This window comes from Dama dama, chromosome 12 (assembly GCF_033118175.1).
Source record: "Dama dama isolate Ldn47 chromosome 12, ASM3311817v1, whole genome shotgun sequence".
NCBI classification, from domain to species: domain Eukaryota; kingdom Metazoa; phylum Chordata; class Mammalia; order Artiodactyla; family Cervidae; genus Dama; species Dama dama.
Window position 1 is genome coordinate 93064576 of NC_083692.1, and position 13641 is coordinate 93078216.

General features: G+C 47.7%; 1 protein-coding gene across 6 annotated transcripts in view; it reads right to left on the reverse strand.

The window, feature by feature from the left end:
* F2RL1 (F2R like trypsin receptor 1) overlaps positions 1–13641 on the reverse strand; it is a 56561-nt gene that overhangs the window by 3548 nt on the left and 39372 nt on the right. For 4 of the 6 annotated variants that reach the window (XM_061158132.1, XM_061158134.1, XM_061158136.1 and 1 more), the window contains one exon: positions 8359–8453. Coding sequence is in view for 1 of the 6 variants with exons in the window: in XM_061158131.1 (XP_061014114.1) it covers positions 5551–5632 (82 nt within the window). In the remaining 5 variants the exon portion in view is untranslated. Of the gene's footprint in view, positions 1–5550; positions 5794–6823; positions 7297–8358; positions 8454–13641 lie in introns of those variants that run through there. The other 2 variants (XM_061158135.1, XM_061158131.1) reach the window with 2 other exon arrangements.

Consider the following 13641-nt stretch of genomic DNA (forward strand, 5'->3'; position numbering starts at 1 on the left):
TAAGGACACAGAAGGACCTGACTTTACTTCTGGGGAAGAGCAGCCCTTCAACATGGCATGTTCATACCAGGGAGGATGCTCAACCTACTCACAACCTTATCTGATAATCTGTATGTGTTGTCATCATTTTTTCCTTTTCTACCTAAGACACGGCTGGTGGGAAGGTAAAGTGGTACAGTCACCGTGCAAAACCACCTGGCAGTTCCTCAAACGGCTCACAGAAGTGCCATACAACCCAGCGATTCCTACTCCTAAGCGTACACCCAGGAAAACACAGAAACGGGTACAGCAATGCTCAGGACAGCAGTACTCATTTGAGCCCCAAAGGAGAAATAACCCAGATGCCCATCACCTGATGAATGGGTAAACAAAACGTGGTCTATGCCTACAATGAAACATGATTTAGCAATAAAAGGAAACGAAGTACTGATACATGCTACAGGTGAAGCTTGAAAAGATTATGCTTTTGAAAGAAGCCTCAGGAGTATGTATTGTAGGAGTCCATTTATAATAAATGTTCTGAATAGGCAAATCCACAGACAAAAAAACAGATTAGTGGTTGCCAGGAGCTGGGGAATGGGGCAAATTGGGGGGATGATGGCTAAGGAGTAGGCTGGAATGTTCTTATAGGGTAAAAAAATATTCTAAAGTTGATTGTGGTGATGGATAGATTATCTGTGAATAGTCTAAGAGGCATTGAATTGTAGACTTTGAATAGGTGAACTGTATCGTTTGCAAGTTACATCTTAATAAACCTGTTAAAGAATGACACCTGATGGAAGGCGGAGGTGTCATTACTAAAGCTGACTGAGGGGTGCCAGGGATTCACTGGAACATTCTACCCTCATGTGTCTAGAATTTTCCATAAAAACAAACATACACCAGGTCACAAAAGTTCATGCAAAGAGATAAAAATCTATTTTATATTAGGATACTAAAATAAAGGGGGGTGTGGAAGGAGCCAGAAATACTACAAAAAGGTAGGGAAGGATTCAAAGAGTGAGAAAGAAAGATTTCCTGAGAATATTCGCACCTAGAACCCTGACTGACTGCACTCTAGAATACCATTCATATTAGCTGTGTTCATCGAAGCAGTGGCAGAGCACACAACCAGCATGCCCCTCGCTATGACTGAGCAGCGCCAGAACTACTCACACCAGCACTGCTGAACGTCAGGCTGCTGCCCAAAGTCCCCTGAAGCCCTTCCGGCACAGGGCATGGGCTTCCGGCTCAGACAGTGTCCTCAGCTCACAGAACTTGTCTAGAGCGGACCCCATCCCAGCTTCTAACTCTGTAACCCATCCGGAAACCAGACAACATCATTTCTATTTTACAGGGTGAAGATACTTAATCAACACTGGAGCGCAATGACAGTCACAATATAGTGTCAACTGAAAAAGCCACTGGCGGAATAATATGCTTCCAACTGTATAACAATATTACAATTTGTCAACAAATCTGAAGTCTAGGAAAACACCCACTACACCATAAACTCTGGCCATCTCTAGAGTAAAATGGGTGGTGGGGGGAGAACTTTATTTTTTTTTACCTTTATACTCTTCTAAGTCACTTGGATTGCTTTTTCAGAGGCGTGTAAACTGGTGTAATCTATTTGAAGGGCAATTTGGCAAAATATCAAAAATTTTAAGTGTGCTTGCCCTATGACCCACTGATTTACTGCTAGGAATTTGTTCTGCATGTATACTAGCTAAAGCAAACAAAAATAGTGTATGTACAAGAATATTTACTAGAATATTATTTACCATGGTAAAATAAAAACGATAGTTTCAATGTCCACCAAAAAAACAAAAAAGGCGAGTTCAATAATTTATGGCATTTATACAATGAATAATGTTCTCCCTAACAAAAGTATGGATAGATTTTCCTATATTGACCATGACTAGATCGTATAGGTTAAAAAAAAACTGTAGGACAGCATGTACAGTGTGATTCTTCTACTGTTACACAATACATGTATTTCTGCATAAAGAAGTCTGTTGTGAGTGAAGAAGAGAGAGAACGGGGATGTTTCACTTTTAACCTTTTCGATTTGCACTTTTAACTTTAAAAACATTACCTGTTCTTTGTTATATTAAGCTTCCTCCTGTGGCCCACCTTCCCAACATAAGCAAGTATAGAGCAGCTACTTTATTTGTTTAAACTCTCCTCTTGTGTTCTTTCCCCTATTATCCTCCTCACCCCCAAATATTCTTTTGCTCTGAACTTTGGGAGCACAGATCAAAAAAAGAAAAGCTTCCATTTCTTGGTACCCTCTCTAGGGACACTTTAGTCAAATTTCTTGTGTTTTTTCAGGATGAACTGTTTTCCTCTCAACATTTGCCCAGCTAATAAAACCGTAAGAAAGTCAAACACACACTTCACTAAAACATCACCTATCAAAATTAATTAGTAACTACAAGGTCAGGCAGGTGACCAAACACAAATTTAAGGTCCCATCTTCACGTTCGTTGCAGTGTCCTCACTTATTACAAAACATGGAAAGTAGCCCATGGGTCTATCAACAGAGGACCAATTAAAAATTATTATACATCCACTGGTAACATTTTAGATTCATTAAAACCATTTTATATTTACTAACATGCTACTGATGTTTGGTCATTGATGTTTATTCACTATTGATGTTTACTTTTACTCGTTGGAAAAGACCCTGATGCTCGGAAAGACTGAAGGCAAAAGGAGAAGGGGACAGCAGAGGATGAGACGGTTAGATAACATCACCAACTCAATGGACATGAATTTGGACAAACTCCAAGAGATATTGGAGGACAGAGGAGCCTGGCATGCTGCAGTCCATGGGGTCACAAAGAGTCAGGCTTAGCCTAGCAACTGAGCAATGACAACTGACTGATGTTTATATAAACACATAGTTGTACAAAAATTTTTTCTCTATTGATGAATACATATTTTGTGCATGGATGTATGAAAGCATGAGAAAGGCTAGAAACCAAAATGTTAGCAATGCTTTGGGTAATGAGGGTGATTTAATTAATGCCACCTCCTTTTTGGACTTATTTTTCCTTTACAGTAATCACATTTGGCTTGGATCATTAATGACCAATTACAAAGAGAACACAAGTTTCAATGTCCAAAAGAAAAATGGAATGACTGCATTACAGAGGACTTCTCAGGCTTGTGACACGGTAGTAAGTTAAGTACCTGAAAAAAGCCAACTTAAATGCCAAACTGCCATCAACTGCCAGGTAACTCTGGGCCTGTCCTTTTTCTTCATTTTTCATTCACTATTTTCTGACGTCCTTTAGGGAAAGAGATGTGTTGGGCTGTGGTGATGGAGGTGCCATTAGGGGTCCTTGGCCTCCTGGAGTATGTGATCCAGTTGGGGGAGAGATAAAACTATTTACAGAAATAACCATCAGATGGTAAAGAATCCACCTGCAATGCAGGAGACCCGGGTTCTATCCCTGGGTCTGAGAGATCCTCTGGAAAAGGGAATGGCTACCCTCTCCAGTATTCTTGCATGGAGAATTCCATGGACAGAGGAGCCTGGCGGGCTACAGTCCCTGGGGTCACAAAGGGTCAAGCCACTAACACACATCACTATCTCGTGTTAGGAAAGAAGGCGGGGGTATGATGGAGAGTTCTCCTTGCCTGTCCCCCTCAATTCTGTGGCCCCCATCTGTGAAATGATACGGTTACTCTCTAGGCTGAGTTCCCTTCCATAAGGCAGTCTTCTGGGGGAAAACCTTTGGGAAGAAAAGTCTAGGATGCGTCCTGCTGCAAACTGAACGGGATACCTGGGGGCCAGACTGAAGGGGGTGAGCAAAGACAGCTGCTGAGGGTCAGAAACACTGGTGATGCCAGGCTTCTTACCAAAACCAACTTAGTTTCAAGTTGTGGGGGAAGCTCCATCTACCCGAAGTCTCACTGTTACTGAACTGACCCTTTAGCAAAGTTACTCTGCAAAGGAGTAAGAGTATGTGGAAGGGGAAAAAAGTGCAATATTGAATAGTCCTGTTTAACAAGTAACTTGCTCTTTGTCGTTGTTCAATGAAGTCCGCCTTATACTTCAGAAATCCCCCCAGCTCCTGCCCCTCACTTTGTAAACAAGAACAAGCCAAACACTCAGGCAAGCTCCCTATAGGAACCCTCTGAATCATAAAATAGAGGAATCCACATCCTCACATTTTATAGATGTCTGCACATACTAAGCCTTGCTCCTAAATTTTAGGTTTATAAGTTTAAAACAGAACAGTAAAGGGACGTGCAGTCATCACAGTTTCAGTACTTACAGGAAATAAACATCTTTATTCTAATGCTGACAATAAAATGCGTACCAGGGGTGTGGTTTTTCAAGTATCCACCATAATAATACCCTTTTCTGTAACTGCAGAAGGAAAAGAATCACATTCTTCTGATTCACACTCACAGTGACTTGCTCTTTCACAGTGTCTTCATGAAGAGGATAAAAGTGAGAAGCTGCCTTAACAACAGGTCTACAAATTTCGCAGGGAAACAAAAGCTTCCCTTTTAAGGCTCCCATCCGTTAGCTTCACAGAATGAGTTTGAGTAGGCTCCGGGGGTTGGCGGACAGGCAAGCCCGGCGTGCGGCAGTCCACGGGGTCGCCGAGTCGGACTCGGCTGAGCGACTGGACTGAACTTAGGCGACACGCGGCCTGAGAGCGCCCACGCCCGGGAGGGCAGCTCAGCCCGGGAGACGGCCCCTCCCGCCTGGCAAGTCCGAACTCACCCGGGCACCGGCTGCGGCGCCCAAGCTGGTACCTGCGCGGCCCCAGGGAGGCTCCCGGGTCCTTCCGTGCCCGGCGCGGGCAGCCTCGGGCCTACGGGCCTGGTGGCGGCCAGTGTGGCACCGAAGGGCCGGGAAACCCGGGGCCCAGAGGTCACCTGATCGAATGTAAAGCAGGATTCAAGAAGTTCCGTTCGTTCACCTGTTCGACTGGCCTACAACCCGGAGTGAGCGCCTGGCACCCGAAGAACCCAACGGGGCCCGGCCCTGGCTTCCCCACTCCGGCCACGAGCCGTCCCAGAGGAGCTGCCGGCCCCGGGGCGGGGCGGGGAGGCAGGTTGAATGCCGAGGGCCGACCCCAAAGAGGGGCCTCCAGAAGTTGCAGGAGGCTCAGAAAGCGACTCAGAAAGTTCCCAGGCCGCGGGCTCCATCCCGCTCTTTGAGGCCATCAACTCGCTAACTCCGCGGGTCCCGCAGGACTAGGCAGGAAAGAGTCGAAAAGTGTGCGAAAGCTCCTTAATGACTAGCGTTTGCCAGGAAACCTCGGGGGGACCCGAGGGACTCAACCCCCCGGGTCCTCCGTAGACGCGAGCACCCCGCTCTCTTCCGCTGGCCTCCGCAGGCTTCAGCCCCTGCCGGTGGTCCCAGCTGGGGCCCCGGAGGCCCCCGCTCTGAAGCCAGAAGCGGAGCCGCCGGGAGCCGGGAGGAGGGTGGCGGCGGCGGCCGCACTGCACCCTTCGCGCATCCACCCGGCGTCCGCCTCCCACCCACGGCGCCCGCGACCCCCGCTCCCGAGCAGCACGACCCCTCCCGGCCGAGCCTCTCACCTGGGACCGTGCGGTTGCAGGAGGCAGAGGCCGCCAGCAGGAGGACACCCCCGAGCAGCCACGCCGCGCTCCGGCTTCGCATCCTTCCAGCAGCGCCGACGCCGGGCGGACGGGGAGCCCGCCGCCGCCGCCACAGCCCCGAAACTGAGAGTCCCTCTCGCCGCTCGGCTCAGGTAAGAAGCCACCCTCCCGCCTGCCCCTGATTGGAGCCTGCGCGCACGCCTCCCAAGAACCGGATAAGTTTCAGTGAAACTCCAGCCTCTCGCCGCACCTGCGCGGGCCACGCCCCGGGGCCGGAACGCACTGCTCCGCCCCGCGGTTCCGAGACCTGGAGCCCCGGGCCCGGCCCCCCGGCCCCGCGGGCCGTGCGCTGGGGGCCCCGCCCCGGCCCGCCGCCCGAGGTGCGCCCGCTGCGTAGAAACTGTGCTGTAATCTTCGAAAGGCTGGAAGACTCTCGTGGGATCTCCGCGGCCTGCGCAAGCCGAAAACCGCCTTTAACCTTGAATTACTCCTGCGGAACCAGCGTTATCCACCCCCACCCCCGCCCTTCCTAAAGGGCAAACAGCAAAGGCCCGAGCTCGCTGCAGTAATCTTGGGTACTTCGTAGAAGCCTCCCAGTGTCGTCCGCGCTGTGGGATGAGGGGTGACTTTCTAGTCTGCACTGGCAGGATGGACGTCTGCGGGCCCCCGCCAAGACGATGGGGAGCAGGCAGGGGTCCGGGATCTGTCATCAGGATCTGTGTTTAAGTTTCCGCTCGGCTGTTAACTAGCTGCGACCCCTCATAAACCTCTCAGCCCTTCTAGGCGCCCTTCCCCGTCTGTGAAGTGGGAGGGAGAAAACAGCTGTAACAGCTACTTACGGAACCACGTGTAAATGACTCAGGAGCCCAGTCTAGATTAATCCCCCGAACATAAAAAACAGGCAATAGCTATTATTCCCATTTTGCAGACGAGGAAACTGAATTAAGGTTGAACAAACTGCCCACAGTCACGCAGTGGTAGTCACAGATTGTAAATGTCCATCATATGTAAACTTGAGTCTGTGACTTCTGCTTTCTTCTATTAATCACTGCTCCCGCCAGTCTCTTCTGTATTGAAAGCCCACAGTCCAGAGAAATATATAAGCATTTATATTTACAAGTAGGGCTTCCCAGTGGCGCTAGTGGTAAAGGATCTGCCTGCCAATGCAGGAGATTTAAGAGACGCGGATTCGATCCTTGGGTTGGGAAGATCCCCTAGAGGAGGGCGTGGTAACCCATTCCAGCATTCTTACCTGGAGAATCTCCTGGACAGAGGAGCCTGACAGGCTACCGTCCATGAGGTCACATAGAGGCAGGCACGACTGAATCAACTTAGCACATATTTATAAGTTTGTGTGCAGAACTGTTGTGTGCATGCTTTCAGCTCAAGGTAGAAAGAGGTTTTTAACAGGTCGGATTCTCTGGCAGTCCATTGGTTAGACTCAGCTCTTTCACTGTCATGGCCAGGGTTCCATCTCTGGTTGAGGAGCTCAGATCCCCACCAGCTGTCAGGTGAGGCCAAAATCAAAACAAACAAACAGAAACAGTCCCAGTCCTGAGGGCTGCCTGGTGAGGTTAAGGCCACGTCACCGTCGGACGTGAAGCAAAGGAGCAGGGCATGTGTCCTGCAGGTTGGAGAAGCCGTTCCCTACCAGGATCAGGGGTCAGGCTGATGAGTCCAGGTCACCTCTTGAGTGTCTTGAGCCCTGGGAGTCCATGGTTCTTTCTAGAAGACCAGTTTGGTGAGTCAGGTGACAGTGATGTTATCAGTAACTGAACATACTCCATCTCTGGCCTGTGAGTTTCTAGAATGGAGCTTACATCTAATAAAGGCCCTGTGTTCTGAGTAGGACCTCTTGCTGAACCTACCATGGGACCGATTAATAGAACTAATGGGGGTTCCAGATAATTCAGGCAGACAAAATTTTATAAAATGTCATGTTAGGGGCTTCTCTGGTGGCTCAGGGGTAAGGAATCCGCCTGCCAATGCAGACGACACGGGTTCAATCCCCGATCCGGGAAGATCCCACAAGCCTTGGAGCAGCTAAGCCTGTGCACCACAGCTATTGAGCCTGTGCTCTCAAGCCCAGGAGCCACAACTACTGAGCCCACGAGCCGCAACTACTGAAACCCGTGCGCCCTGGAGCCTGTGCTCTGCGACGAGAAGCCACCGCAACGAGAAGCCACCGCAACGAGAAGCCACCGCAACAAGAAGCCTGCACACTGCAACAAAGAACAGCCACAAAAGCCCAGATAGCAACGAAGACCCAGGACAGTCACAAATTCATAAACAAAATTATTTTTTAAAATATCATGTTAGCCAGTTGTTTCAACCATATGGCCAATAAGACATTTCCCCACATTTATGTAAGTAAAGGGTTAGCATTCTGCCTCTGCCCTCTGCCCTGACAGAGCTCACAGGAGCAGGAAAATAAATGGTTGAAAAGGCAGAGAAGCAAATGGCCCTGAATGGACCACAAGAATGGAATAATTGCTCTCTGAATAACAGGAATGGACTGCTTCCCAACACACACACAGACAAGAGGCGCTAGGGGAGGCTGTCCAGTGAATGACACAGTTCTTTTTAATGGGCGCCTTTCAGTAGCCCCACGTCTTCGGAACCTCTCATTGTTACTGTCTGGAGTTCCTTTGGGAATGTGGAAAGAGCTCGGCCTCTGAAACCATATAACCCTGCAGGCAAAATTTGGTCTTTCACCTTCCAGGTATTTGTGACTTGGGATAAATTTTACTACTTACCCTCTCCAAGTGGAGAGGGTATTCCACTTACCTTTAAAGTGGAATCAGGGAATTTTCTGGTGGTCCAGTGGTTTAGACTCTGTGCTCTCACTGCCGATGGTCCCAGTTCAATCCCTGGTCACAGAACTAAGAACCCACAAACCATATGTCGTGGGGGGAAGAAAGAAAAAATGATGGAGTCAATTTTTTTTAGTTGAGAAGTACCTGAGGATAAAATAAATTGTGACTGTGTTTTGTCTCCTTCCCTTCTTTCAGGAGTCTTCCTTATACCCCCCACCTGTACCCCAGCTCTCAGGATGCTGCTTCCCAGGGCCACACCACGGTGCCCTCTTTCCCTCCCGGGAAAAACTGACTTCTAGAAGCAGCCCCAGGGCCTTCTTCATCTGTCCAGGAGTAAGATCTCTTGATGGCGAACAGGCCACTCCCTAGGGTCCTTCACTGGGGGAGATACTCAGTCCCATGAGACCCCCTCAATCCTTCCAAGCCTCCATTGAATCATCTGTGATATATAACTATGATGTCTATAATCTGAAGGTGATAATAGGACCATTCTTACAGGCTGGTCGTGAAGATTCAGGTTTGCTCTATGCCTAGTTAGCACGGTTCCTGGTACACAGTAAATTCTCATGAAATCTAGAATGTAGAATCTCACTGTAGAATGACTGCCCTAGGGGGGAAATCTTCCTTTTTCCAGAGAACCATACATCAAAGGCCAGCTGTCTTCAACTTAAATTTTCATTAGTATTTTATGGAACTATGCCTTGAATTGTCAAAATTTCCAAGAAAATATTTTTACTGAACAGTGCCACAGGTTAAGGATCTCAAGAATGTGGTTTCTCCCAGAGGCCTGACTACATGTATTCAAGTCAGTTTGCAGATGTTTCCCTGTGACTTAGAGCCTAGAGTGTTTGTCTTCTGATTTTTGTTGACTCTTTTGCCCTGAATGACTTGGCTGTGTGGAACAGTACAGAGAAATAACCACAGGCAATTCCAAACAGGCTGGCTTTCAGGGGCTGGGAACACCATGCAGTTTCCCACCTCCTACAGGTCTAAGGAAATAAAGTGGGAACTGGGGTAGGCCAGACACCAAGGGAAAAGCCATTTCATTCCATCATCTCTACAGTCATTTATCATCTGATCAAACTCTTTCTGGAGAAAAAAAAGACTTGGTCCCTCTACTGTTGGGTCCTGGTCAAATATAGGTGGAGGAGATATTAACATTCACCCACTCACTCGTTCATTGAGCAAACACTGAGGACAAGATAAGGAATGACCTTCATGTGGTAAGTCCTTTGGTCAATTCTCAGTCTTAATATTGCTCAACTGGACTATGGAGTTTCTGATCTTTCTCTCCTTGAATGCTCTGTTCCCTTGACTTCCTGCAACACTCTTATCTTGATTCTCCTCCTGTCTCCCTGGCAACTCAGAAGGGGTTGACTTTTTTCTGGTTCTCACTTACCTTCCTCAATTCTGCACTCTGGAGGCGTACCCCTGAGTTTGTCCTTGGACTTCTTTTCAATAAATTCACTTATTGCCTTGGGTGATCTAATCTAATCCTATGGTTTTAAATACCATCTTTATGCTGACAACTCCCAAATCTGTATCTCTGCCCCAGGTTTCTCCTTTCTAGACACATACCTATTCAGCTACTGCTTACCTCCAGTTGGACGTGACCATAGGCACGTCAAGCCTAAGTTCAAAACTAAAGTCCTAACTCACCTCACCCTCTCATAGTCTTCCCATCTCCTTAAATTGCAATGCCATCCGTCCAGTTGCTCCGATCAAAAATTTTGGAATGGGCTTCCCTGGTGGTCTAATGGTCAAGCATCTGCCAGCCAATGCAGGGGACATGGGTTCAATCCCTGGTCCGGGAAGATCCCACATGCCGTCGAGCAACCAAGCCTGTGTGCCAGCAACTGCTGAGTCCGTGCACGTAGAGCCTGTGCTCCACACGAGAGAAGCCCCCACGATGAGAAGCCGGAGTATTGCAGGGAGAGTCGCCCCCCGCTCTTGCTGTGTGTAAAACTCAGCACAGGCATAAGTAAACAGATAAAGCAAGAAAGAAATCTCAAAGAAAGAAATCTTGGAATCATCTGTGACTTCTTATATCCCACATTATATCAGTGAATCCTACCTTGAAAATATACCCAAAATACCACCCTGGTTCAGGTGACCTTTATCTTTTATCTGGATTATGGCAATAGCCTTGTGACTTGTCTCTGTCCTTTTACCTATATCCCTATATACAGCCTTCTCTCAACACAGCGGTCAGAGTGAACCTGTTAAGCTGTGTGTCAGTTCAGATCACTTCCTCACGTAAAATACTGAAGTAGCTCCCCACTTCCCTCTGAGTACAAACCAAAGCCTGTCCCAGCCTTACACATCCTGCCCTCCCCCGTCGCGCTCCAAACAAAACCCCCTTGACTTCATCTTCTCTGTTCCCCTCACTCATTCTGCTCCAGCCACACACACCCGCTTGCCGTACCATTGCCTGGAATGCTTTTCCCTCAGACACCCACATAACTTCAGTCCTCACTTCCTCCAGGCATTTGCTAACATGCTCTCTTCCCAGTGGGACTGTCTAAGAAGGCGCCATCCTATACTCCCCCTCCTTCCTCCGTGTTTTATTTTCCTCCATGGCATGGATCACCAGCATCGCTGCTCTGTGTGTATTTACTTATTATCTAGTTCCCCCACTGCAATGTAAACACCATGAGTACAGAGTTGTTTTGTTTTGTTTTGTTTCCTTTGTGGCATTTAAAAAAGTATTTATAGAGTAACATTATCCAGTGCTGGCAACTGCTTCTGATATACTTATCTCTATAACATCTTAAATGTTATTATTTGAGTCCCAGTTTAAATCACTTTTCTTAAAATGCAGAAAGGCAAATATCTAAAGCACTATGAAAGTCACCCTTTAAAATGCAGAGGACAGAGATGTTTAATCTGTTTGGTCCACTCCTGTGTTCTCAGTGCTACAACGATAGAATGAGTTCAACAAATACTTCTGAATAGATGAGTTCTTATATATTGTTCACCTACTATCTTTCACTCGCTCAGCTAGAAGCTAGGATTGCCAAGATCCCTATCTCCACCTCCATTGTGTAGATGCTCAAATGTGTAAGTCAAGGACTGAGGGTGAGGGGTCAGGGAGAGTGATGCGTTGTTGAAGGGCTGTGGACACATGGAGAAAGAATAACTCTCTCCTGGGGGCATCAGAAAAGGCTTCCTGAAGGTGGGGTCATCTGAAGAGGGCTTTGGAGGATGAATAGTTCCCTAGGTGAATGATTTACAGTGAGACTAACTGCTATAACAGATAAATTTCCAAATCTTAGCACTTTACTGAAATAGACGTTCCTTTCTTATGTAAAGCCAAAGCCAAAGCCAAGTCTGCGTTTGGTAGAAGGTTCTCCTTTAAGTGTGGGTAAGTGAGCCAGGCTTCTCCCAACTTGGGGTTCTGCCATCGTCAACTCATGGCTTCCGAGGGCACTGCAGAAGGAAAGAGCAGAAGGATTCTTCATGCCCAGTTTCCACAGCTCTGGCCTGAAAGTGGCACGCAATCGTTTCTACATTCCATTGGCCAGAGCTCAGGCACATGGTCACAGCTCGCTGCGAGGCAGGCTGTGTGCCCACACGGAAGGGGAGAATGGAGTTGAGTGGACAGCTATCCAGTCTCTGTCTGTTATCCCAGGCATGATGACGCAGAGGCAGGCCCCCGAGGGAAAGCACAGTATGAAAGTGTGGTAAGTTTGAGGAGCACTGTGGTAGAAACCAAGAGAATGTGAAGGAAAGTGGCCCGTGATAAAACTAGAAAAGTAGGCAAGACTCGCCTATGAAAGGCGTCTGTTTACCATGAAAAGTGAAAGTGAACACTGCTCAGTCGTGTCCGACTTTGTGACTTCTCCAGGTCAGAATACTGGAGTGGTAGCCTTTCCCTTCTCCAGGGGATCTTCCCGACCCAGGAATCGAACCAGGGTCTCCTGACTTGCAGGCGGGTTCTTTACCAGCTGAACTAGCAGGGAAACCATGAAAAAGACCTTGGATTTCATCCTAAGAACACTGAAGGTCAAACCATCCTTTCTTGGCCTATCTTCACATCACTGAAATTGGCAGGGTGGCCTTGCTGGCACCAAAAGAAAAGACTTAATCAAGCAGGAGTTGTAGGAGGAGGGAAATGGGAGAAGAAAGAGTCACTCCTACTACAAATGCTGCCCACAGAGGACCCTGCCGCACCTCACAAGCTGTCCCACGGTCTAATCACCATGTGGCATAATCACAGCTCTCCTGCCTCAGCCCTGGCATGTGCCTACTTCCTTAGGAAATCACTGGCGCAGACTCCTTCCCCTGGCTCTTCATGACATGTGGATGCCAGCTCTGCTCCCCGTCCCCCAGCATAATCCCTTTTCAGCAAGGTAAGATAGGGCTACATTTCTCTGTTAACATTCCTCCCAGTGATGTGTGGTCCAACACCAAAGCCCTGTTTAAAAGACTTGCAACATTTTTCCTTAAAAGATATTTTATTGTTTGGCAGAAACAAAAAAATCTGAAAAGTTAAGAAAAAAAGAAACCCAAATCCCAAAGATCATAAGCCTAAACAGTAGTTGGTTGCTAATGCCTGAAAATATTATCATTTGAATTTACTTCTTTAGGTCTAGCAAGCCCATGGGAAGCTGAGAGACCTCCTTTAAGGTTCCAACCTTTGTCTCCCGTCCAGACCCCTCTGTTTCACTGAGGATGAGCTGACTGATACTGGGTGAGTGGGGCAACCCTCAGGGTCTCCCTTCCTCATGTCAGAGGGCTTCTAAAGCACTCCCCCACCCCCACCCAGCTCTGGCGGATGAGTTGAAGAAAACTAATTCTTCAGAGATAAGCAGAAAGAGGGCGGTGCCAAGGACAGACCTGCCACTTGGCTCCTCTCCAGAGAAGGCTTTAGTGTCTGTCTGGAGGAATCAGGTCTAATCGCCAGGATTGAGAACCATAGCCCAATTTTAAGAAGACTGACTGGTGACTTTTCCTTGAATCTGTTACAATATCCTCTTTAGATAAACTGGCAAAAAAAAAAAAAAAAAAAAAAGACATTCAGTCCCAGAATGTAGTTGTTCGCAATCTCATAGACGAGTTGTTCCCTCTTTGCTTCCAGTCTACCCCGAGCTCCACCCACCACTTGCGCATTCTTATAGTCTCATCTAAAGGAGAAATGCTTCTCTTTACTGATTATGCATGCCTGCTAGGTTTACTGTAAAAAAAAAAAAAAAAAAGACTGGACAATACAAAACGAAGGGAGGGGAGAGAGAGGAAGGGAGGGGAGGAGGAA